The sequence below is a fragment of the Vigna radiata genome, chromosome 5 (genome assembly GCF_000741045.1).
Source record: "Vigna radiata var. radiata cultivar VC1973A chromosome 5, Vradiata_ver6, whole genome shotgun sequence".
Taxonomy (NCBI): Eukaryota; Viridiplantae; Streptophyta; class Magnoliopsida; order Fabales; family Fabaceae; genus Vigna; species Vigna radiata.
This window is the reverse complement of record NC_028355.1, coordinates 16,974,733-17,002,156: the sequence shown is the minus strand read 5'-3', so window position 1 is coordinate 17,002,156 and position 27,424 is coordinate 16,974,733. Positions and strand designations below refer to the sequence as shown.

General features: G+C 31.9%; 3 protein-coding genes across 3 annotated transcripts; 2 read left to right on the top strand and 1 right to left on the bottom strand.

Annotated features, from left to right (window-relative positions):
• The first annotated feature begins 2,297 nt into the window (after positions 1-2,297).
• LOC106760735 (la protein 1) lies at positions 2,298-5,779 on the top strand. Its single transcript, XM_014644144.2, has 10 exons — positions 2,298-2,449; positions 2,553-2,631; positions 2,717-2,866; positions 3,193-3,332; positions 3,710-3,858; positions 4,107-4,208; positions 4,290-4,773; positions 5,015-5,162; positions 5,294-5,372; positions 5,502-5,779. Exons 1-10 carry the CDS (start codon positions 2,399-2,401, stop codon positions 5,599-5,601), a joined length of 1,482 nt encoding a protein of 493 aa, XP_014499630.1. The 5' UTR covers positions 2,298-2,398; the 3' UTR covers positions 5,602-5,779.
• Positions 5,780-9,417: 3,638 nt separating this feature from the next.
• On the top strand, positions 9,418-17,312 carry LOC106760731 (transcription factor MYB3R-1). Its single transcript, XM_014644139.2, has 12 exons — positions 9,418-9,613; positions 10,289-10,486; positions 10,903-10,957; positions 11,357-11,414; positions 11,638-11,732; positions 11,876-11,979; positions 12,672-12,800; positions 13,428-15,102; positions 15,176-15,453; positions 16,115-16,229; positions 16,310-16,543; positions 16,935-17,312. Exons 2-12 carry the CDS (start codon positions 10,413-10,415, stop codon positions 17,052-17,054), a joined length of 2,937 nt encoding a protein of 978 aa, XP_014499625.1. The 5' UTR covers positions 9,418-9,613; positions 10,289-10,412; the 3' UTR covers positions 17,055-17,312.
• Positions 17,313-18,817: 1,505 nt separating this feature from the next.
• LOC106760737 (aspartate aminotransferase 1) lies at positions 18,818-23,621 on the bottom strand. Its single transcript, XM_014644146.2, has 12 exons — positions 23,276-23,621; positions 22,779-22,850; positions 22,543-22,604; positions 22,371-22,454; positions 22,177-22,276; positions 21,966-22,086; positions 21,693-21,856; positions 21,279-21,416; positions 20,929-21,050; positions 20,448-20,542; positions 20,038-20,158; positions 18,818-19,101 (listed from the first exon to the last, which is right to left on the bottom strand). The coding sequence occupies exons 1-12, from the start codon at positions 23,480-23,482 to the stop codon at positions 19,017-19,019; spliced, it is 1,371 nt and encodes a 456-aa protein (XP_014499632.1). The 5' UTR covers positions 23,483-23,621; the 3' UTR covers positions 18,818-19,016.
• Positions 23,622-27,424: the final 3,803 nt, after the last annotated feature.

The following is a 27,424-nucleotide window of genomic DNA, read 5'->3' as shown; positions in this document are numbered from 1 at the left end:
TTTATTATTTTCTAATTAATAATTATGTAAAAATATTTACTAAAGTAAAAGAAAGATGCTTACATGTATTTTCCAAGTTATAACACTTAATATAAATGTTCCTTTTCTTTGTAAAAATGTAATTTATTTTTGGATATTTATTTTTTTTTTATAAAAAAGAAAGCCCATGGACTGACCCTAACCCACAGGGCTTTGGGGCTTTTTAGCCCTGAGAACTTTTTTAATAAAGGTCTTTTTTGGCCCAACCCACATGGGCTAGGGCCAGGGCCTACTAGAGAGCCTAATTGACAGCTCTAGGTACTAGCACTCTTATATGAATGTTTGTATGTTGCCCATGAAATCTTGTAACAACGATGATATTTTGTTCGTCTGCACATTCGTTTCTAACTTGATGATAAGGTAATCATAGTCAACTATAGCTATATTATAGTTGTATCCACACTTTCATAAGATAAGGAGGGCTATATAAAAGATAGAGAAGATAGGATAAGTTATTTGCTTATTATTTGAATTTGTTATTTGGTGAGATAATGTGATGTGATATTTAACACTAACAATATTAAGAAATGTCACAACTTTCATTTACATATCAAAAGTTCACTATTTTAGTTAAGTATTATTATTCAAATTTAAAATGTAAGGTTTAATCTCATTGGGTAACATTTTGACATGGAAAACATAACAAAAATATGCAAGAATATTTTCAAATTTCACTGTTCAATTTAAAATAAATTATGTTTAAAAATTCTATGCCAGTTGAAAGTGGTTTGATGCTTTATTTATATAAATAAAAATGTATGCAATATGTAATTTTCATTATATATTTAATGTCATCGTGTTATTATATAATTGAAAATATATCATCAATATAATTTTTATAATTTAACTGCTAACTAAATTAAAATTATATTTTGTAGAAAATTATTAAAATTCAGTTTCGGTTGCAAGTTATGTTAATGTTATCTTATTTCTTTCCATTTACGTTGTGTTCATTTGAGTATATATTATTGTACATGTAGATTGGTGAAGACGAAAATGAGAGAACTTTCTGGCCTCACCATCTTTGGTGTTTATAAATTAGGCGTTAGTTTTATTTAAATAATTTTTTTCATAATTGTCTTTTTTGTTAATATAAGATAACTTCGTTAAAATGTCTAAAAAAAACTCTTTTTAACTTAAAACTTTTTAAAAATGTTTATGAACAATTTATCAAATTTACACCTCTCTATTTTACTATAGCGTACATGTCTATTCTATATTTTAATTATTTATTATTTTGTTTAATTTTATTGTTTTAAAATAATTAAAAAAAGTTATTCATAAATATCATTTTTACTATTATTAAAATTAAAAGATAATTTGATGATTTTTATTTTTTTCATCTATTAAAATATTTTTTTAATCTATTATAGCAGACAAATCTTTTATAAATTTTTAGAAACTTTATTTCTAATTTTATTTTCAATCACTTTCAAATCCATTTTAAAAAATAACATACATTTTTTACAAAATTCTCTCAAATTTATATATTCATTTTCTTAAATCCTTTCACTCAATTGAAAATATATTAATAACCGTAAATAAGGTGTGATAAAGCACGAAGTAGGATTTACGCCGGTTAGTGGGTGAGAGAAAAAACGGAGAAAGACTAGTTTTGTGTTTTAAATAATTTTGTCAGGCAGAAAACTTTTTATATTATGCATTTTAATAAATCAACGAACTCCAAAATAGAACTTCGATTAATAAAATATATTTATTAATACTTTCATCTCGGTTTGAAAGTATAAAATATATTTATGGAGATTTCTATGCGATTAATAAAGTAATTATCCTTATAACTACCTTTTTTAGGTTTAATAAAACAAATGCTTACTAACTCCACTTAAAAAATGGCACTTATATATGTCCCAAAAAAATTGCAATGATAATAAAAAATATTTAAAATTTGGAAGAAAAATCAACTGAGATTCAAGTTAATAATAAGCTGACACTATCCCAATTGAAGACAACAGCCCAATAAAAAAAAATGAATTTTGAGAAATTAAAAAAATATAACAAGTTTTGTATTCTTTTGAGTAAAATTTAAAATCATCCAATTGTAGTTAATTAAATTATTTTTACAAAATCATGAAATTTTATTTTCTTTCAAAGTTTATCATGAAAACAACATGGTTTAGCATACAAAATTTGAAATAAAAATAAAACAAAAGAAGATGCTAATTAATGGTTTAATAATCCCGCTTAATATTTCGTTTTAATTTCAGAATTCAGAAAGTGGTTATTTAGAACTACCAAAACTAGACCATAACATAACTCAAGCCCAAAGTTGAAGGTACTTGGCAGTTACCAGCAAAACCCTAAACCCTCTCTCATACTCTGTGACTCTCTGCACTCTGCCATGGCAACGCAATCGTTAGACGAAGAAACAACTAAGAAAGTGATACGACAAGTACGACTCGTATTCAATCTAGCTTTGTATTTCAACATTAATTTTGCTACTATCATTGTTCATTCAATTTTTAGTTACCTTTTTCCTTTTTTTTTTTCATCAGGTGGAGTTTTATTTCAGCGACAGCAACCTTCTCACCGATGGTTTTATGAGGAAGAGTATCACTGAAAGCGAAGATGGCTGTATCCTTTTTCTTCATTTTCTTATTAGCCATTTTTTTTTTATGTGTTACTGTCTTAATCAATAGCCTTGACTGTGATCGCACAGTGATTAGTTTGGCTCTGATTTGCTCTTTTAATCGGATGCGTAAGCACCTTAGTTTGGGTGATGTGAATCCCGATGGAGTGCCTCAAGATATCGTGAATGCTGTTGCGCAAACTTTGAGAAGTTCGGCTTCACTCAAGGTCTCTGAAGATGGTTAGTTTCTTTTCCCTCCTTTTTTGTGGGTTTCTGTAGTTTTTTATTTCTTGAAGTGTTCATTAACATCTGCAAAATAATGTGCTATTGTGTTTTCTTTTTCAACTAAGTTTTTATTTTGGTGATTCGGATGAATAGTTTACAAAGCACATTCATAAAATTAAACTTTTAGAACTTCCTGTTTCGTGAGCTGAACAATTGAATGATTTCAGTTGAGCATTGTATTTACCATGTGGATGAAAATGTTCCTACGTTGGATGAAGAATGATCAGTTATATCCTCTCTTCTTCTTCTTCTTTTTTTTTTCGTTTTTTCTTATGTTTTAGGGAATAAAGTTGGCAGAACAACAGAACTTCCGAAACCAGAAGTCGTTGAGCAGGTGGAGATAAGAACACTTGCTGTATCACCATTTGAATATGATCTGAAACTTGAAGATGTGGAGAAATTCTTTGGTCAATATGCTAAGGTAATAGTGACACCAGGGAGTCCGTCGTCAGTATCATGATTGATATGCAAAAACTCACCTAAAATGGACCATGTTTTACTCTTCGTGCTTTGTCAATGTGTGGTGCAAGTCAACACGAGTCAAATCTGTATAAAAGAATTTTTGGTGCTCTTGAAAGGGAATTGCGATCTTTGCCAAAATGCTTGTCATAAGACATTATTCTCCACTAAGAGATGAACCATGACATTGTGTTTGTCTGTTTAATGTTGAGTGCTTTAGATTTATGTGTTACTTTTAATGAGTATAGAAACACTGCTGCTTAGCTGGTAGTTTTTAAGTACGAAGTACTTTGTATGATCTCCTTTTTATAGTTTATGGATTTATTTTTGTGGTTTCAGGTTAATAGTGTTCGGCTTCCCCATCATGTGCGAGACAAAAAGTTCTTCTGTGGCACTGCCCTTGTTGAATTCTCATCAGATGAAGAAGTAGAAAAAGTTATGAAAGAGAAATTTGTGTATGCTGGGGCTGAGTTAGAATTAAAACTCAAGTAAGAACCTTCGAGTACCTTTACCTGAGATTAATTAATTTCTAAAACATGTGGCTGATGTTTCTTTTGTACCACATTGTCCTGGTGTCGTTTTATTAATAATTCAAATTCACTGAATTGTTGCTTTTAACTTATACTCGTATTACTGAATTTGAGGATTTTGGTATTTGAAACAGTTAAACGAAATGCATTAATACTGTGTCAGATAATATATGGATATATCTAATGTTTATATTTACTCAACTCAGGAAGGACTTTGACGCAGAGAGGGAAAAAGAATTAGAAGATTTTGAAAAATCTCGTCCACCTTTGGGTTCACACCAGAATAACTCAAATGAAGAAGATGAAAGGTAAAAGCTGTCAATCTTTTTATCGCCCCAAAGGAAAGTATACACACACCGACTTACAGTTTTTATTCATTTTCATAACAGCTACCCTAAAGGCTTAATTATTGCCTTCAAACTAAAGAGTATTTCAGAAGAAATTCCTTCAGACCAAAGCGCTGCTGATCAACATAATAGTGCTGTCCCCAAAACAGGTGAAAAGCCTGAAATTGCCGCTGGAGAAAATGATCCAAAGGTGGATGAAGAAAACAATGAGACAAAAGAGGCAAAGGAAACTGGAAGTCAAGACAACAATCAGATGAAAGAAGCAAAGGAAACTGGAAATCAAGACGACAACAATGAGATGGGAGAATCCAAGGAAACTGGAAGTCAAGACAACAGTGAGATGAAAGAAGAAAAGGAAACTGAAAGCAAAGAAAAGAATGAAACAAAAGAAACAAATGAAACCGAAAGAGCAGAAAAGAAGCCACAGGCCGGTGAAAAATTTTCTGCTGCTGCTTACAAGGACAACATGGATGTAGTCTCACGTGAGGATTTAAGGAGTGTCTTCGAAAACTTTGGTATAGTGAAGGTAGTAAGGTTTCCCCCTTCCTTCAGCTAATAGAGCTTTTTGCCTTGTTTGTTTAAGATTTTGCAGCTGTCTGATATAACTCGTCACCCCCTCCCTTTACTTTCCTGTTTCTGGAAGGAGGATACTTCTTTGTTTGTATTTTTTATTGCTCAATCTGATGGCTGGCTAGAGTCCTGCTACTGAAAAATTGGCCATAAACAAGCTTTCTGAATTGATCAAATGTTCTTGGTTTTCTGTTTAGTACATCGATTTCAAGATTGGAGAAGTGTCAGGATATATTCGATTTGAAGAAACGGAAGCTTCTCAGAAAGCTCGCGCTGCTGCAGTTATTTCAGAAAAAGGCGGCTTGGTGGTAAAGAATTTCATTGCTATTTTAGATCCAGTGACTGGTTAGTTCTACTTCATTTTGTTTTGTTACTAAAGCAGTTATCTAATTTTTGTTTGTATTTCGTTTACGGCATAAAATATTATTTTTCATCAAGCTGAGAGTCTTTTTTTTTTTTTTTTATAATGATTTCAGGTGAGGCCGAAAAAGAATACTGGAGCCGTCTTCGTGGTAATCAAGGCAAGCACCGAGAATTTAAGAATAAGCAAGGAAGGTATGTGGTTGGAATCAATGATGCTCTGAATTTTACTTACCGTTGTTTTTATTTGGACCTTTTTTTCCCTTTATTCTGTTGGTTGCTCTTGTAAGGGTGGAACACAAATTAGTTATATTGTCATTGCAGGGGAGGATGGTATGGTAGAGGGAGCAAACATGCACGCTTTAGAGAGAATGGTTCTAGAGTTGGTCGCGCAAATAAGACTCAGAAAACTGGTGCTGCATAATTTCCATATCAACCAGCAAGGTTCCGAACCAGCTTACTGCTTCTTGAATTCTCCGCTCATATTTTGTTTTTATGGTTCTTTTTTATTACATTGCATGGTAACATTATCATTACTTGCCATATTCCTATATTGTCACATGCCTTATATATATTTATTTATTTTTTTCTTTTGCGAGGTTCATATTTTACATAATGACATAGAATAGAATAATGTGTTCGATGATAGGATAAAACAATTTTTAGAGTAAATAAATATATTGCTTCTCACACTTGCGTTTTTACCAGTGTAGTCAGTTGATGATGAAGCTTGTTTTAGTCCGTTGATCTGGTGAAACATACCAAAGTTCTTGGCGGTTGGGGAATTCTCTTAATTTTTCCAAACACATTTTGGAGAAATGTTTAGTAGGAGAATTCTTACAAATTGTCTGGAATCGTAAGAAAAGTTAAATCCTTTCGTAAGAAAAGTTAAATATTTAAAAATTATTTTCAAGAATTTAATATTTTATGAATTATTTTTCAATCAAGTCTATCTTCAAAACATTTCTAGAAGAACGGTTAAAATAATGAAGAAACAATTAATTTATAATTGTCTATTTTTTTAGAATAAAGATGGTTTTTATATAATATTTTTGTAATTGAATGTTACAAATATTTCATAACAAACGACCGTTGATTGTGCTGCGAGAAATTTAATTAAAATTGGAAGATTGAAATCTTATTTACCCAAGGAGTGTATATTAGAAATCTTCATCTTTTATAAGTTGGATTATAATTTTTCCATTGGGACATAGATTTGCCGAATGGATGTGATTAAAAATATTTTGTTCTTCCCAAACTCCATATGTGCCTTCTGAGGGGTTTTAGCTTGAAGTTGTTATATCTCTAAGTTTTATATATATATATATATATATATATATATATATATATATATATATATATTTATCCTTGTTTTATTTTTCGAATTGATTTGTATTCTTTTCCAAATCTTTGCAACCAAATCATGTTGAACTTCATGCATCCTTTGCGGAGTATTATAATTAAGTGCAATAACTAAACTATTTGAACTAATTCAAACTTTTAGATATATATTTAAAATTTTATCCATTAAAGATTCATAATATTAAGATTAAGACAATTTATATATCTGGGAAACATAATTTCTTTGTTTTAAAATAAAAAATAATTTATTTTCAAATAATTTCTAAAACTAAAAACTGCCAATCATAATATTTTATATTTGTTTTACTTTTAAATCACTTTATTTCATTAATTTTTTTAAGGATTTTCATGAATTTCTAAAACACTTACTATTTCCTATTAAAAACATTTAATATTCCTATGAAGACTACACAAAAAAAAAAAAAAAATACTTCGGTACAACGTAAGAATTAGACATTATAAAACTTGGAGGAACTGATTTGAAACTATTTTATACTTGAAAAAGTTAAATTATATTTACACTCTAAATTAATTACAAAAATTGTAATTTCCCTCTATAACTCTTGAATTCTATGTTATCTTTCATATTTTTAATATAACAGTTATATACTAGAACTATTAAATTAAGAAAAAATAATATAAAATGAGGTGTAATTTTGCTACAGTAACTTCTGGAATTTATAATAGTGATTTATGAGACATAGTTAAATTTAATGAATCTATTATATCTTTTGAAAAAATTATCTAAATTAATTATATTGATTATGCAGTTTTAATAATTTCATGTTAATAATATATATTTCAAAGAAAAATATTATACAAAAATAGATTTTACGAACATAAACTGACAGTTGAAAATGTTAATTATCTGTAAAATAACACACAAATATAACTTGATAAAACTAAACATATTTATACAGTATTTTTAACTGTTTTAATTGTATTAAGAAAATTATTTTTGAAAGGATTTAAAACTATTTTTAATTAATTTTTAACTCTTATAATATTTCATTTCTAGGTCAATGGTTATATTTTAATTTCCAATTGTTATTTTATCGTATTGTATATTTATTATTAATATTATATAATATCATATCATATTTTCAATCAAATTTAAACTAAAACAAAATAGCTCACTTGTATAGGGATATTACATTTTTGTTATATTAATTGTAGTAACTATTTAAATACCTAGAAACACAGTCATTGAATCAAATTATATGGTGTATTTGAAAATATTCTTTATTTTATTTGAAACTTGCTGGTATAACAATGGAATAAACTCTGACAATCACATGTGCAATATTTGTTATTTCCATGTTGCAGTCTGATGGACCAATAACACAATGTTGGTTATTATTTGCATTAACTTTTTTTTTTTCTTGAATAGTGAAAATTTTGAATAAAATGGATATATTTTAAAATTGAAAAAAATGAAAGTAAGAATGGGTATATTTATAACGTAGGATTGAATTAAATTTATTGAAGTTGTTTGTAACATCATTTAAATTTGTATAAATTTAACATTGTTGTTTATATAATTTAAACTTGTATAAATTTAATATTGTTGTTTTCATATAGTGTAGTATTGAATTAAATTTATTATAAGAATTAAATATATTTTTAATCTTAAACTTATATGTAAAATTAACTTTTTTTTATTCAAAACGTTGTTGTATTATGATATTCTTATTTAAAATATAAATGGATATAATTATTTTAATCTAATAATGTAATTTTTTTATAAATAAATGATGTTTTAAACTATTGTTTAAACTAAAATGTATCAAAATAAAAATAAAAAAAAAACATTTAAGAAAGAAAACGGAAAACCATGGGAAGAATACAATATGTTAATGATGGTGTGAAGAAAAAGAAAAAAAAATGAAAAGATGAAAAAGTAAACTCAGAAAAAAAAACAAAAAAAAATTGAAAAAATAAAGCAAGATAATATAACACCACAAAATAAGCCAATTTTAAAAAAATACCAATATTATTGATTTTTAAACAAAATTGAGAAGTCAATTTGAAAATAAAAAATTAAAAAACATATTACCATGACAAAATTTAGATACATTTATAAGAATTAAAAGTTTTTTCCTTGAAACCATCACCCAGCAAATAAAACATTAATTAATTTAAATGTGAATTTAATGAAATTAAATGATAAAATAAAACATTAATTAATGTCTATGTTCTATTTAATCCTTAAATATAAGTTACAAATAAAAGAAATAAAAAGAAATTAATATTACTACTTTTAAATATTAATTATATTTTCACATAGTAAACCTTAGACCATATGTTAAAGTCTGTATATCATCTCTAAAAAAATAAGTTCAAAAGTAACTGAAATTTCATTTCATATGTTGAACTTGTTTTTTATAATTTTAACATTTATATTCAAATTTAAATTTTATTCTACCACTATCTATATTAGTTTGTAAGCAAGCGTTAACAATGTATGAGTAAAAGTAAATTAAATGTATGAGTTGTTTCAACTAATACATGACTAGTGCTATAAGTACATTAACTTTCATGAAAGGTGACTTTGACTAATTATTAAACGCTTTGATTTTTTTATAATTATTAAATGTAAATTAAATACCAAAGTAATAACACTACTTTATGGTGAAATAAAAACAGGACCGCTCTAAATAAATAATACTAAAATAATGAGTGGCAGTGAAATTTTAAGGAAAAAAAAAAGGTGACAAAATAGTATATTTTTTAAAAATAAATTTATTGGTGTCTTATTTTTTAAAAATGTGTGCTACCGTGCAGCTATGGAAACCTTTATCCTAAGTGTCAAGATCTGTACCGTCCAGGTTTGAAAGATGTTCGAGATTTAAGCATAGGGTTTGAAACTGAAGAGTCCGCCCCTTTATGTTTGAATAGAGAGAAGAAGGACCGTTTAACTCTCTCCTTTCTCTTTTTCTTCTTCTATTCTTCAATTTGGTGGTTGACGTGCATTTGCAGATCTTACTTAGCTTTCACTCGAGCTTGGATCTGCAAATGCTCACCGTTTCGATAGCTTCCTCCGTTTTCTATCCTTATTGGATTCTGAACCTGCGGTGAGTAAAATCTTCAACGGTCACATTCCATTTTGTTCGCGTGTTTCATTTTCCAACTTTGAATCGGTGTTTTCTTCACTTTGATCTTGCTCGGCAATGAATTCCAGGGTTCTGTTTTAGAATATGAGGTTTTTAGCAACTTTAATTTGAATTGCTCCGAGTTTGAGTTTTTTAATTTTGAAATCCTATGCACGATTTTGGAAGTGTAGATTAGTCTTCTTCCACTGCGATGTTGGTACTGAATTATGTAATTGAGCCATCAGACGGTGAGGTGGATGTTGATTTTGAATATCCTTTTTGGTTGAGGAAAAATGATCTGACCTTGAAATGTTTTTACAACTCAAATTTTTACTGAAGTGTTTTATAAATCTATTTTTGGAATTTTAGTTTTTGAAAAACTTTATTTTGAATTTGAATTGATCTCTGTTTTATTGAATTAAGTGTCAATAGTTTTCGTCGACCGTTATTTAGTACAGAACTATGTAATTGAGAGATCGATAGGTTAGAGGCTGACGCTTGTGATCCCAGTGGTAAATCTACGGACATGGTGATATACAGTGTTTTTTTTTTTTTTTTGAAGATTTTAATATTATTTCGCTAAATTGTTTGGTTTATAGCTTTTATATTTATTTTTCGTTTTGGCTTTTAACTTCTCATGCTTTTGTTTGTTTGCAGAACTGTGTTCATGTGATTTATCAATAGAGGGAGAGACTATAATGATTTGGAGAAGCAATTGGAGAGATAATTGCAGTCCAGTGGGAATCGGGGTAAGCTATTTTAGTTATCTTAGCAACAAACTATGGAACGTGAGAGGACAATCCCTGCTGTAGATGGGGTGACAGATGGCGTTCAGAAAATTAGAGCTCTGCACGGGTAATTCTCAAATTCAACCTTATTTCACTACACTCTTAGAATAACAAGAGCATCTGTTCTTTTCATCTAAGACAGGCCCTTAGCATTAGCTTGATAGATGAATGTGTTTAGCCTGTTACTCTTTAGCTAGCCGCAAGGCATTTCTTGTCAATGTGTCTCACCTTTAGCACTTAACAATTGACATGTTTAGGCCTCGCACACTTGCTTGATTTTTTGGAATTATTTTTTAACAGGACCGAGGATTGGTATCTTCACTTTCCTAACTTTTGTATGTTCAATGTAGTCCTTGGTGTTTGTCCTATCATTTCTCTTGAACAAAAGTTCACTTATAACAAAAGAAAAGATTATTAGCGCTAGGCAGTTGTTTCTATGAAGAGATGAAGTGAGTTTTTTCTCACAATAAAATACATTTGTAGGAGGACTACTGGCCCAACCAGGCGCTCTACAAAAGGACAATGGACACCTGAAGAGGTGGGTTTCTTAGACACTTGAGACATACTCTTTTGGAATTTCGGTAACGTTTAGTTTGTGACACAAAATTTCACGTACTCAACATATCTTTTTATCGTCCACTAACGTTTTTTTTTTGGCACTATAAAACCATGTGACTGGTGAAGTGAAGCAGGTTAACGCCTTTCAAATAAATTTTGCATGCAAAATGTTTGTTTACTTGCAATCTTAGTTATTTTCTTATAATTTTATTCGCAGAAGATGTAATAATACCCCGGCTTTTTTTTTTTATACACATGAGCATTTAAAATTTTAGGACTTCTGACAGTTTTTCCTTAATTTCTTATATATAAAGTTTGATTGATAACTGTGTCCTGTATTATATTATTAGGGGATATTCATGTGTTTTTGTTTTTACAGGACGAGACTTTGCGGAAGGCTGTCCAGCGTTTTAAAGGAAAGAACTGGAAAAAAATAGGTAATATTCTAAATAAGTAATATGAATAATCAAAAGGATATCAAGGGGGACGAAGGAATACGTTTCGTGGGATCTATATGTTGGTCCCCCTCGACCAGTTTTATATTTCTAATATTTTTGTGGTACATAATTTTTACACCTGATGGTTTTACACCTTAATTTATGCAACTTAATTATATCAATATTTTGTTGACCTTGTTCTGATTGCCATATTTATTTGCAGCGGAGTGTTTCAAGGATAGAACTGATGTACAATGCTTGCATAGGTGGCAGAAAGTCTTAAATCCTGAACTTGTCAAAGGTCCATGGTCTAAGGAGGTAATCTGTATTTTCCATCCCATTGCCCCAGTTGATTTTATCTGTACATGCTGGTATATATATTCTGACATGACATTAGATTGTACCAATGTTCTGTTTATATGTCTAATCGGAAGTTGCTGATCCAAACTAAATGCAAACAGGAGGATGAAATCATTATTGATTTGGTGAATCGATATGGGCCCAAGAAGTGGTCTACTATCGCACAGAAGTTACCTGGACGCATTGGTAAGCAATGTCGAGAAAGGTATGCCTATTGGATTTCTATTTCTTTGAGGATACAATAATAAAATATCCTGATTGAAAATTTAATATTTCAAATATAGTATTTTTGTGATTATAAATGTGTTTAAGTTATCCTAACCCATAGGCTTATTGTTCCATTCTTGAATAATTATATTTTTTATATTATAAATTATATATTACATTATTATATTTTTCAAAATTAATTTATTAATCAACATAACGATTTGTTTTGATAATGGATGAATCCAACTTCATATAAATTTTTAGATAGTCTGTTGAGTGATGTTTAAGGATTACTCAACCCTCTACTTTCAATTGACCTATTTTTGTCTCGGTCACATGGTAATGTGTTCGTGTTACATAATAAACGCTGGCGTTACTTATTTGTATTATTGGTTTTTCTGGTATTACAATCAAGGGGATGAAAGGTACACTTCAGTCATGTCATAACATGTGTTAGATGGTTATTTAGGATAAGTCAGTAAAAAAGATGAAATACTACATTGCAATATCCTAGTATAATTAAAATAAGGAACCAAAGTTGCGCAATTACCTAAAAGACGTAAACAAGTCTTGTAAAATTCTTCTGTTTTTATTCAAATATCTTCATCCTTGCTGCTTTGTATATAATTTGCGTCATAGAATTTCAAGGATGTAGTTAATTTTTATTTATATGATTTGTATAATGTACAGGTGGCATAATCATCTTAATCCTACCATAAATAAGGAAGCATGGACTCAGGAAGAGGAGTTGGCTCTCATACGTGCGCATCAGATTTATGGGAACAAATGGGCAGAATTAGCGAAGATATTACCTGGAAGGTATATCGAGTTTTTTCCTTTTCTTTGAAAGAGGATTAGATTTTTACTTTTTTGGGGTGGGGGGGTTTGCGCTGCGAGAATTCCTTGTTTCTTTCTTCAGGAAAAATGGGCCTTATGCACAAACTTTCGTTATTGGGCCTTATAGCATAAAGGGGTGTTTCTTCATGCACCCCATCAAATTTTTCTCTGCATCCCATGATAGACTTCCGGAAACTTTGATCAGGAATAGGAGTTCCGGAAAAAAATTTCCGGAATTAATCTATTGTATTCCGGAAAACAAAATTCGATTTAATGGGGGTGAATTTGATTAATGGGATGCAGGAATAAACACGTATAAAGTTGTAGTGGAACAAGTGGATGAGAAAAATAAGTCACATTTTCAGCAGAATAATAATAATTTTGAAAAAAAATAAAGAGATATGTTCTTCAAGTTTGGACTATTTATTTAGGCATACATTTAACGGCCTTCACTCCATTTTTGGAATTGTGGTTTCGTATGTGAGTTATGGGACTGATTTCGTTGGGTTTCTTCTGACCGGAACGTTCTTCGATTTCCATGTGCGGTTGAAGTTCATTCTTCTGTTTAGCTCTAAATATTTGTAATGTGATTGTGCTTTGTGGAAACAGGACAGACAATGCTATAAAAAACCATTGGAACAGTTCCGTAAAAAAGAAATTGGATTCTTACTTGGCATCAGGCTTGCTTACTCAGTTACAAAATGTACCGCTTGCTGGAAATCCGAATCAACCTATTGCTTCTGTCTCTTCGAGGTTGCAGCAGAGTGGAGAAGATAATGGTCCAAGGGGTACTGAAGGAGAGGAAGTTTCACAGTGTAGCCAGGAGTCGGCTAATGCCGGTTACTTTTCATCAGCCAGAGATATGAACAGTGTTGCTTTACGCACTGGAGAGGAATACAGGCCAAATGAAGAGCCTAGTCAAGCATCCTGTTCAGAGCCATATTACGTGTGTCTGGATGAAGCAACTGTATCCCTTCCAGACATGGCTGACCAAGAGATTTGCGTTGAACAGAAATATTCACACAACCCTGGAAATTCCAATAACGGGGAAGGCCAACTTGATTTAATTGACTTGACCAATATTTCCTCACTGGACTTTGGGCAGGAATCATCACAGTTCCAAAATGATTGCATGATGAATGTTCCGTTTCAGACTTCGGTGGGGTTAGGTGTCGCAACAACCATGCAACCGACATCTATAGACTCTGTTAAACCCGAACACATGTTGATGTCAGACGATGAATGTTGCAGAATCCTATTTTCAGAAGCAATAAGCGATGAATGTTTTTCTTCTGAAGATTATAATAAATGTGTAAATATGGTTGATTTATTAGGAGGCCCCTCATTTCTTTGTCAGTCATCATTACCATCTGTCCCCTCAGTTGTTTCTTCTACTGGAGATAGGTTGATGTATACGGCCGAAGCCAATCAGTTGGTTGGGTCTGAGGATCAGCAGTTTGTCTCCAGAACGCAGGATAACATAATTTATGCCAGTGACTTGTCCAGTCCTCCTTGTATCCGTAGGATAGACAACACTGAAATGCAAGAGCCATCGGACGTTGTCAAAGATGATTCAAAATTGGTCCCTGTAAATAGTTTTGGCTGTGGATCAGATGCAAAGTCAACTTCATATGTGCATACAGAACAGGACACAGGTGCTCTATGTTATGAACCTCCCCGCTTCCCAAGCTTGGACATTCCTTTCTTAAGCTGTGATCTTATACAGTCAGGGGGCGATATGCAGCAAGAATTCAGTCCCCTTGGTATTCGCCAATTTATGATGTCTTCTATGAACTGTCTAACTCCTTTTAGATTATGGGACTCTCCTTCTCGGGATGATAGCCCAGATGCTTTGTTAAAAAGTGCAGCTAAAACGTTCACAAGTACACCATCTATATTAAAGAAACGAAACCGAGATCTCTTATCTCCATTGTCGGATAAAAGAATAGACAAGAAACTTGAGATTGAAATGACATCAACCTTGATAAAAAACTTTTCCCGATTGGATGTCATGTTTGATGACAACGAGGCTCAGGGAGCAGATTTGATTCCTTCATCTTCAATGCCGAAAAGGGACTCTGGTACCTCTGTTGAAGATGATAAAGAGAATTGTGGACAAGCTGTTAAAGTGGAATCAGTAGGGGAAAAAAATAAGAATGCTATCTTGGACGACAAAAAATCTGAAAAAGATTCAGGTGATGGTAGTTCTCGGGAAAAAATTAAGCAGCAACCTGTTTCTGTTGATTCTGCGATCGAAAATGATGGTAGCGCTGCCGAGGAGATTGTAAGTATTGCTCGGTTGTAATAAGATGTTATAAAAAATTTGCAAAAGCTTATGCCATTATTTTGTTTGTCAGGTCCAACAACCGTCTGGAGTTTTGGTTGAGCATGATGTGAATGACCTATTAATGCATTCACCAGATCAAGTAAATTTGAAATCAGAAAGAGTTCTTAGTTTAAGTGCGAGATCTAAAAAAAATCCATGCTCAAGGATTAATTCACCATCTGTTTGGTTAAAGGAGCATGAAAGACTTTCAGTTGCCGTTACTTGTATACATTCTGTCAGTTCATCAGGCCCGGGGGAGAATTCGGGTGATCACACTGGAAATGATGGTGGTCTGGAAACATGTAGCATGTAATTTTCTTCAAACTAATTGTATTATAATTTTGTTATTGCCAACTGTCCATTATTTATTTTATTAGGGTGTGTGTGTGAGTTTTCGATCAAACTTTGATAAGGAGTGTGAGGTTTTGTATTAGGATTTAAGTACAAGAGGAGAATTTAACCCAAAAGACCAGTCCATTAGGCAGAAGAATCTCTAAACTTGAGTACCACATCTAAGTTTATTGTATTCAACATTGGATTCCTACACTATAGGCCCGGTGGTTGTCCTTTTCTTCTTTAGACGACTTCACTTATTGATTATGATATTCGAGTTTGTATTTTAATCCAGACTGTAAGTAACTTTTTTGGTAACTCAACCCTCATTGAAAACACCACTTGTAGGATTCAGTACAAAAGGAGTGTCCAACCCAAAATATTAGTGCAGTAGTGGTATAACCTCTAGGCTTAAGTACCATGTCAATTTAATCCGTTAACCTTATATGATGATACTGTTGATTTTCTAAGCAGCCTAGAAAAGTTATTTCATTGCGCAGCACTTGAAAAATTCATTTATTTAGTTGTTATTGCAACGTTTTGAACTCTAATTGGTACCATTGATATTATGCTTTCATTTTAAAATTATTCAATGTCAATTTTCAGCGTTTCTGTCTGACTGCTTCTTTGATTTCAGATTTGGTGGAACACCATTTAGGAAAAGCATTGAGTCGCCTTCAGCATGGAAATCTCCTTGGTTCATCAACACTTTTTTGTCCAGCCCCAGGATTGATACTGAAATTACAATTGAGGTACCGCTGGTTCTGTTGGATTATTTATCTTGAAGCAGATTTTAATTTCACCACAATAACAAAAAAGAGCATTTTAATAGGATTTTGGGTACTTTATGAGCCCTGGTGACAGAAGCTATGATGCAATCGGGTTGATGAAACAGATCAATGAACAGACTGCTGCTCAGTATGCCAGTGCTCATGAGATCTTAGGAAATGAAACTCCTAAGGCGTTACCTAAAGGTAAGTCCAGAAACGATGGGGATGAAGACCGAGAAGATATCGATCCTAATAATAAGCGTGGGGACTGTTCTCAGTCGGCTTCAAGTGCCTTGGTAAAGCTTAATTTATTCCTATCCTTTAATTTTTTCTTGAAAGCTTAAACATATTTTGATATATGCAAGAGAACCAGAGACAACATATAGTTAGATTATAGATCTCCTAATAAAGAGAAACATAACAATCTTAGTTAAAACTATCAGAAATTTATTATGAGGGATGCGTTTTCACGAAACTGCATCGATGATTATTTAATTAAAGCTACAGCCCAAGTCGCAAAAGTGACAAAATCTTTGCTGTTAATTTTATTTTTCACACTTTTCAATTTTTAATAAACCACGAGCTTAAGAAGATTTGAGGCATTGGAGATTTGAGGATCCCTTTCTTGTGCAACAAATCCAGGAGTTTAGTCAATTTATGGCTTAAAAGGAATTTATTTGTTTGCAGGTGGAACGACGTGTGCTTGACTTTAGTGAATGTGGATCTCCGGTCAAAGGTGATAGCAGCAAATCCTCAGCTATGAGCTTCTCAAGCCCAACTTCGTATTTGTTGAAGGGCTGTAGATAAGTTGGTCGTGAACTCAAATGCCAAAGCCTCCTGTTATTGTACCTTCATATAGTTTACTATTTTTGAAATATTAATTTTTTTTATCCTGTTTATAGTGACAAGACTTGAATGCGTAATTGTAAGAAAAACAATTCTATTTCGATTTGTGACGGATCATGATTCTTAGTTTGTCACATCTATATAGTAGTCAAATACACATTCATGGATTTAGACTTCTCTACTGCAAAAATAGCTACAGATTTCTCACATTTCATAACATTCTTCTTAGTTTATATCCTCTTTGCCAAATTTCCGCTGCACCCTACATTTTCAAACAGCTACGGCGGGGAAGGAGCAAGGAAATCTCATTCTTCCTTTAAAAAAGAATAATTTTTTATTGATCCTATAGTTGTGTATTTGCTTTGTTAAAGAGGTTTGTTGGCTGGTCAAGAGTATATGATTTATGCGTGAAACATATTTGTTATGACATGAAAAATGTTTTGGATGTCACTATATAAATTAGTAAGCGACTATTGATTAACTATCTTTATTATTCAAGAAGCCAACAAATTCAAAGGTTTTCAACACTAGAATCAACAAATGCAAAATACTAGTGTCCTAAAGTATGGAGTAATGACACCTGCTAAGACATAACATAAGAAAGTTCCTAAGGATAATTGAATTGAAATTAGTGGCACGTCAATCTGAATTTGGAAGTAGAAAAAATTTGACCATGAAGCAAGGTATTTTTGATATGATAACTGTAATTGTATATTGAGGAATAATCATAAATTAATTAGTCAATTAGGTTGTATGAGGATCTAGTCCTTGTGTAATAATTTTGGGTTCCATAATATTATAGTACATAAGAAAATTGATATTGATTTTACATGATATTGAGGAACATACAAAAAATGTCATTAGAATCAAAGAGTTCTATGCTGGTTGATCAATGTTGGTATCTTTATTAAAAACCAATTATTATGAATTCTTGAAAAAGAATAAACTTGCCAAGTGAGACATTCAACTTATTCTTCTCCAATGAAAGAAAAGGTATTAGCTTAGTCCGAGCACATCTGTGGAGATTACCAAAGTAATTATTCATCTTGAAGGAGTGTGCTGAACTGCGTTGGTAAGTCCAACTAATGTAATCAAATGGAAGAATATTAGACTTGGATAAGATTAGCTCAACACGAGAGCAAAGCATTTAAAAATTCTAGTCTTGGCTCTCATAAAAGTACCATGTACAAAAATAACTGAAGAAATAAAAGAAATTAAATTATGACCAAATATAGAAAATTTTTGCTGTCATGTATTAAATAAAAACATTCCAAAATGATATATAATAATTGTGCAAGTTTCATAAAAAAGTGAGAATATTTTAATAGTTACTATACCTTAATATTTCAGGTTCTGGTGTGATGTACTAAAACAAGAATGAAATAATTCGATACTGCTAAGGTATTTTTCTTTTAAATAAAACCTTAAGATCAAGAGAATAAAAACTCAGAGTCCATGATCAATTATAATGATAAAATAATATCATAATATTAGCATAAATAGGATTCATGAACTTCTTATAAAGGTTTGACATTATTAATAGTTCTAATTATAAAAATTTCCTCTCTTTTTACATCAAAACCTAGAATGATAGAACTACCACTTTTCCACAATAAATACCAATGAAATTGATTCTTAACCTAACGCTATGAGATATTTACTCATGCAACATTACGTTTATTATTATTTTGACTAATCAAAACTTAGTTTATTATTATTCTGACTAATCAAAACTTAGTTTATTATTATTTTCACTAATCGAAACTTAGTTCCATAAGCTAGCATCTCAAATGCATAAATATTGCCTTTTAAGTCTCATAAAAGAAGGTATCATAGTTGATGTTGACAATTATTAGAGAAAAAGATGGAAGTCTTCCTGTAAGGACTACGGAGAAAGTTGAAAACTGCAGTTAGCAACATGTTTTAGACACCACCGGTTACAGCTGCATGGATCGCATCAGCCAGATGTGGGACCGTTTTGGAACTTAGACCGGCCATACTAATTCTCCTGCAAAATAAACAGCGTATGTTACGTCATATGGAATTCCGCCATAAACAGCCGTAAACAGTGTATATAAGGGTTTCTGAAGTATTAGCTTATACTATAGGCAAGATTAACCCCAATAGGCAAATTATTAGCTTATTACAAAGTGCACTCAACTTTTCAACAAATATATATATATATATATATATATATATATATATATATATATATATATATATATATATATATATATATTAATGTGGATGGAAGAAAGGAAAAAAATATTCACATCGAAAGGAACTAATCTTGTAACAAATCTTCGAATGTTTTGCTATCGTAGCAAATGAATAATGAATCAAAAGTTTAGCAAACAATACCGCTGAATATCTATGGTACTAAAAATAAATTCTGGATAAGCATACGACTGTACTAAAAATACCACTGAAAAGACAATAGAACATATGCACGACTTGATTCTGAAAAAATTGACCGGAATAGTATTACTTAGAATACTGGGGATATGTTTGAATTTTCTCTTCGTTTTTTGCTTACCAGTTATTTGAAAGTTAAAATTCAAAAGCTTTAAAAGTAAAGCAGAAGTTGTCCGACGATTTTCATTTCTTATAATTTAAAAGAGATGACCCTGCCATATATAATAGTCTATACGTAGACTAGCTTCTGTGAAACGAAGCATTCAGATTCAGGTATACAGCAATGTAGTTAATCGTGTGTAACATTTTTTCTTCTTTATATTATCTTGTGTCAAATAAGGGTTTCAAAATGCAACCCCCCGACATGGGGGCATACTCAAGTAACTGTATTTTACAGACACCAAAAAAAATACAGGGGTGTGTGCTTCCATATTTACAATTCACTGGACCATAAAACACATCAAAAGAGAATGCTTATCATATTCATTTGAACTCATTCAACAGAGTCATAATAAATATAGTATCTTACCCATCAGATGTCATGTATATATGATACTCATTAGTCATGAAGGAAACTTGTTCAGCATTCAATCCTGTGAAAGTAAACATGCCAATTTGTTTGATAATGTGACTCCAATCACCAGGTGTTCCTGCCCAGTTAAAGGAAAAATAAGTATAACTACAACATATGTTTCACAGATACAAAAGACAATACAGAGTAGGGGAAGAGAATAAAAAATGAGCAAACAAGGAATAGCCTCTGGCATACTGGAGCAACAATAATGATACAGATCAACCCAAAATGACAAAACTAAAGGAAATGCAAAAGGAACTCGGTAGAACTGACTTCGGGAATGTGAAGCGTCGAGAGTGCTCCAGGTACATTCCAAAAAGACAAAAAAATAAAGGAATTGTAGAAGGAACTCTGTATAGGCTTACCTCTGGAACGTAAAGCATCAAAAAGTTGTTGGCGCATACTGATAATTCGATCAGCCATTCCTTTCAACTCGATAGTCCACTCATTGAACAAATCTCTGACAGAGAATAAAAAACCAATGGGAACTTTTAGCACGGGGAAAAATTACCTAGCAAAAGAATGTGCAGTAGGATCTCCTCCTTGGAATTATTAAATATATAGACAACCAAAATATGTGATGACCCCATCACAATCAATAAAATCACCATCTTAGGTAAAGACAATTTACCAAATTCTACTTGTAAAACACATACTTGAAGAATTAACTACGTAAATACCAAAGTGGTTACACAACTACAAAATTCATTACCATTTGACTGTTCCATTTCAAGATTATCATTGGACTTATTGGCAAAAAAAAGGCAGGATAGAATAAGATAGTCAACATTAATTTTTTTTCTGCCTAGGTTCTCTTAGGAAAGCAGAAGAATCTTGGCTCATTACCCGTCCTTGAGAATGGCAGCCACAATGGATGCACCGTGAATGGGAGGATTCGAGTACATGGGCCTAATCACGAGTTTCAGCTGGCTCTCAACCCTGCTTGCAACATCAGCTGACTTGCAGACCTAGATGGTTTTGATTATTTAAAAAAGGGGAAACTTAAAACACTAAAAACTGCCAGTAATCAAAGAAAAATAAAACTATAACTGTAGATTAAAAAATCAGCACTAAGGATACAAAGATTCACAAAGTAGTCAAGAAACTAATAAGATTCAAGGAGACAAAGAGCATTATTCACTTGTCACTAATGACAAAAATCTTATAGTCTCCATTTAATGCTTCGAAGTTCTTACAATGCTTAAGGCTCCAACACGTTCTCCATAAAGACCCAGATTCTTTGCATAACTTTGTGCTACCAGCAATTCACCCCCATCAGCAACAAACAAACGAACAGGTTGGGCATCTGCATCTAGACTGCCGCTAGCAAAACCCTTTTGAGAAAAAAATGATAGTTTAAAAATATTTTTTGAATAAAGAATGGGCATCTGAAACATCGTAAATATAAATTCCTGTGCATGCACGATTCATCAATGACATTGTCAAGAAAAAGGAAGCTAGCACTAAGAGTTTGATTCTTTTTCAACCCACGTAAAACATCATGATCCCATTTGTTTCTACTGGACATATTTGAAATTTTAATATAAACGCAAAATTCTAAATGTGAGAAGCCAGAAGCAAGAAATTAGTAGCACACAAAAGAGGCTTGCCTGATATGCACTGTCAAAGAAAGGTAACAAAGCTTTTAATCTTATTAGCTGCCTAATCTGCTCCCATTGCTCGAGGGTTGGATCAACACCAGTTGGGTTATGTGCGCATGCATGTAGCAAAACAATAGATCCAGATGGAGCAGAACCAAGATCTTCTAGAAGTCCTATAAGGACCGGAGGGTAAAATAATATTAAATAAACTTGATGAATATGAAACTGATCATGACACAATAAGTAAAAAACACTTCACAGCTTGATACACTCATTTCCAACCTTCAAAGTCAAGCCCCCGTGTTGCTGGAGCATAGTAGCGATATGTTTTGACAGACAACCCCGCTAAGTTGAAAACCTTGTGGTGATTGCCCCAGGTTGGTGTTGGCAAGTATATAGTCCGCTGAACAGACAGGTGCAGTAAAAATTGTTAAAGTGACGTTAAATAAACTTCAGTTAAAAGGAGAGAAAAGTCAAGAACAAAACACTTTACTTGGTGATAGTGTTTAGCCAAAAATTCACCCCCAACTCTTAATGAACCGGTCCCAGATAAGCATTGTACAGTGGTAACCCTGTTCTCTCGAATAGCAGGGCTATAACAAAAAAAGGTAAGCATAAACAATTAGGTACTGATCAGGAAAAATCTCTACAAAAAAGAAATCACTGATTTTTTTTTCTATTATTAACCTGTCAGCCCCAAAAATAAGCTTAGCACTCAATTTATTAAAATCAGCAAGCCCAACAATTGGAAGATATTCCTTGTTGCGTGACCTGAAAATAATGCAGAACAGAACATTCTAAAAACTTCCGCATGATATCACCGGAAACGAGAAGGGAGACAGTATAGTCAGGTACTAACAAGTCATTTATGAGTAGCTGCTCAACCTTCCTCACTACATTCAAAACAAGAGGTTTTCCTTCCTGGAACAATTTAAAGTATTAGCAAAAACTCACAACTTTCCAGTAGCCAGCCAAATAATATGCACAATGACTATATAATTGTATTTATGAATTAACGTAATCTAGTTTATCTCATTCTAAATAATGTAGTACCAGTAAGAAACAAACACAAGTGTAACAAAATATCACCCTCACCTCAGTTCGGTAAGCACCAACGCCCAAGTTGAGCTTAACTGGACTCGGATCTTTGTTATACGCAACCGTCACCTGTTTTCAAACACGCAATCAGAGTAAGCAAAACTAACCAAATAATAACAAAACTAGAAAAAAAGTCATGTGATTAGACGCCTCGGTATCAAATCATGTGCACTACCTTCAAAGGCAACGCAACACGGCATCGGCGAAACGTGCCGTGCGGCCTCGAAATTCACACGCAATCAAACACAACTACACAGCTCAAGATCACGCAACGAAACGATAAAGTTCCGCAATAATCTAAACCTAGATTCATTAAATAAAAACAATCTCGAATTAATCATTCAAATGATGCTGTTGTATACATGTCAAGAGCGCGATCTCACGAATAAGAAGAACGAAACGAAAAAAGTAAAAAACGCGATCTCAGCTAATACGTTACATAATCGTAATTGCGATGATTTTGAACAAATAGCGACGCGAGAAGAAAATATTACCCCGAGGATAGGATCTTCAGGCGCACGAACGAGGTGGTTGAAGACGGAATCAGAAGCAGCGGTTGGCGAAGCGGAGATGCCATCGTTAGAAGCCATTGGTTGAAGAACGCTAATGAAATGTCTGGCGAGAGTGTTGAGTCTGCGATCGCAGGGAGAGGTATAAGAATCAGAGAGAGAGGTAGTTTTGAGAATAACCGGTGGGCGCATGCTGAATGTAAACTCTCTATTTTCTCGGGTTTTGTTGGTCCCTGTAATAAAGTGCGCGCGTGCGCCTAATGAATAAAAGAAAAGTATTCCCTCCACAAATTACAAAGTTGGAAATGAAGCAGAGTTTATTTCATTTCATTTCATTTCATTCGCATTTTTCTCTCACCCTGATCTGACATTGAAGAATGAATTTGTTTTGTCTACGTGCAACTGACAGATGATTAAAACGTTGCCATATGTGTCGTTTTGTCGGTGGGTCACGGTGGGTCATTCTATCGCCTTCTATTATTCAATTTTCTCGATGCAATTATAGCGTGACATTACATACCGCCTTCTAAAATAAGCATTATAATAAACTAATTATTGAAAACATCACCGTACAATGCGACAAGGTGTATTGAATTTATGGTATGATAGGAATAATTCTTTAGTAAGATTTTCTGTACATTCGTCATTGAAAAAAGAATGACAATGTTGGTGACCCTTTACTAATGACCCACAACCAATTTTTTTTTTTTTTTTTATTTAGTTGGATCTTGACTTAGTTAGTACTTTAGATGGATAAATTAAAATTATGCACATTCATTTAGATATTATTATCTATAACTAAAAGATCAATTATAATGTTTTGAAATGAGTTATGTTAATTCAAAAATACAGTATGAACCTAAAAAAAATTTAATGTATTTCTTAAAAGTGGAAAGAATATTAAAAGAACTAAACAAAAATCATCAAGGAAAAATATTTTAACTTTACCTTTCCACATCTCACATCAATGTGAATGTATTGTTGTGAAATGCATACACGTATGAATTTAAGTTCTATAAGAAAATTAATTGAAATCTAGAAAATTGACAATTCAACGTTGATTGTTAAAAGTATAATTAAAAATATGTTGTCATACTTAAATTAGGTCAACATCAGTGACTTGTACAGAAGTGTTGGTCTTGATTGATCCTTTTTCTAATCTCCTCTTTGGACTGAGTTACCTGATAAGCATTTCATCAAGTCAAACATTTGGCTCCACTTAATTTAACCTACCATTAAATATAGTTTTAAATATAGTCATTCGAACAAATAATTAACTTTTAACTCTTACATCATATTTAGTCACAGTAGTAAGTTGTTTTTTTTTTTTTTCTGAACTTTATTTTAGATACTATTTGTAAAATCTCTCTTGTATTTTAATCCTAGTAATATATTTAGTTTTTTCTTTCTTCCTGCAATATTAAATAATTTTATTTTTAATACTTATTTTTGTGTTTGGCAATAATTCTAAGGAAGAAATTAGTTTTTTAAATCTATCAATCACATCTAACAAAATCTATCTTTTTTATTTATTAATCTCTCTTCTTTTTTTTTCTATCAATATTCAGGGAATGTTTATGAATTAGAAATAATGTCGTTGTTTTCAAACTAAGAATTATATATTATTATTTATTTAATAAATATAACTAGACAAAACATTTGAAAATAAAATAAAATTCAAACAAAAGAACAAATTTTAAATATATTTAATGCTGCAGCAGTTTCTTTATTTTATTTTGGTTTTCATATAATTTTTTTTTTTTTAAATTAATGTTGATAAAATTATCTTTATTTTAAATCTTGATATTTTGTTTTAATAATTGTACATGACTCTAAACCAAATCAATTTATTAAGCCAACTCACTTAACCACCATAATCATTTTGTTTTAATTAAACGTTTTCGTTAAAAAATTTATTCTTATATTTTATCAAAAATGAAAATATATCTCGTCAATAAATTCAACCCACTATCTTAAAACAGAAAAACTAGTTTTAAACCTGTATTTACATACGGAATATTTTGATTTGTGTTTTTATTAAGTTTTGAATATAATTAACCTTAAAAATAATTTATAGGTTTAGAAAGGTAATATTTTTATCAAACTATAATGTTAAATCATTATATTTGTTTTTATTTTTGTAAAAAAAATTTAAATAGGTTCTCTTATTTTATTGTTCTCAAATTAGTCCATAATTTGAAAAAAGGGTGCAATCAAGCTCGTTAACTATTCTAGTCAGCGTTAAATAAACAACGATTAGGCATGTTGATGTGCAGTTTAAAAATTATGTACTTAAAAACAATTCTGTGATGTAAAATTTTGTTTTTAAAATAGAAAAGGAGAATATTTGAGACAAATTTTGTGGCCAAATTAAAGATTCAAGTCATGGGTTCATTCACCAACTTTAGGGATTGAAAAAGAAATTAAAGAAATTAGGGTTCATTCAAGGAAATTTTTCGTCATTGTTGAGAGCTGATTCGTTAAGATCACATGTTTGTTGGAACATAAGAGAATTAAAAGTCAATAAATGTTCTTCTATTACAATTTACAATTGATTATTCAATGATTTTTGTCATGATGTGTTGTAGCGTTTGTGTTATGGGAAACCACATTATTGGAGTTGAGGTATGATGTGTTTAAATGTTGGGAAATAACATTTTAAATATGGGTGTGTTGTCCCACAATGTTGAAATGTGTTCATGTTGTGGTTCCCCATCTTTAAAGTCTTGTTGGAGTGTCCGTTTCAATGCAATATGAGTTTAATATGTCTTTTATTTTGTCGACATATTAATATTTTATAGGTGTATCTATTTATATACTTATGTGCATGATGGATGAGGATTTTAAGGTGGTTATCCGCCATGGAGAGAAGTTCGTAAGTGATGAGAAGCTGATGTATGAAGCAAAAACTACGTTGTGGTTGTCAGTGTTTTAAAAGGGATAAGGTATGTTGCATTGAAAGAATTATGGTACTCTGTAGAAGGAGCTTTAATGTTAGAAGACAGGTTAGAGCTTTTGTCTGATGATAATGGTGTGATGCATATGGTTAACATAACGAGGGTGAATGGTCAAGTTCACTTATTTGTGGTACACACGGTGTCTGAACCATAGGTTATATGAATGTTGGAATATTTTCCTGATGATGTAGTTGAAGTTAGTGTCCAAAAGAAGGGTAAGGATGGTTGTAAGGGTGATTGTGACGGTAAAGGTAAAGGTGAAATTGTGTTAAATGAAGGGGGATGATTGTGAAGGTGAAGGTTAAGCTGAGATACATGAGGATGAGGGTCAATGTAATGGTGAAGTTGTGTTAAATGAGGAAGGTAAGTGTGAAGGTGAAGGTGAGACTGGAATAAAGGAGGATAGGGGTCAATGTTAAAGTGCAATCGTGTTAGATTAAGGGGTAATTGTGAAGGTAAAGGTAAGACTGAAACACATGAGGATGGGATTAGTGTGAAGGTGCAATAATGTTAGATGGTGTGAGTGAGTGTGAAGGTCAAGGAGAATGTGAGGCTAAGATATAGGACAATGTGGTTCAATTTGAGGCTAATGCTAAGTTAGAGGCAGATGGTTATGTTAATTATTGGAGTGAGTTTGGACCTAATGGTAACATTGATATGGATGGTGAGTCCTTTGACGAGCAAGTTGATATCAGTATTGATCATGACATACATGAGGAATTAGGAGATGAAGAGTGATATGGTAATGTGAAAGTTGAGGTGAAAATTGTTTCATACGAATTTAGTGGTTCATCTACTACTTTGACGTTTGATGTGAAAACAGAGAGTGACAGTGATTTGGATGATGATGTTTGTCAGGGGAATGATAGAGAGTTGTCGGATAATGAGTGGCAATCAAAAGATTTGGTTAGTTCCGAAGACAACGATGAAGTGCAAACTGATAAAGGGGGTTATGAAAGGTTTGCAACTTTTTTAGCACCCAAAAATATGGTTGAGACAATGAAAGAGTGATGATTTCTGCCTCTCCTTGGTCTCTTTATATAGGCTTGATTAGGCGTAGACTTTGAATATTTTGTTGATAAAATCTTTTATCTTATATCTTATATCTTTCAAATATTCAATAGATTTAATCAGTTTTTAAGAATATTTGATAGATATTTCCTATTGATATAGGGTA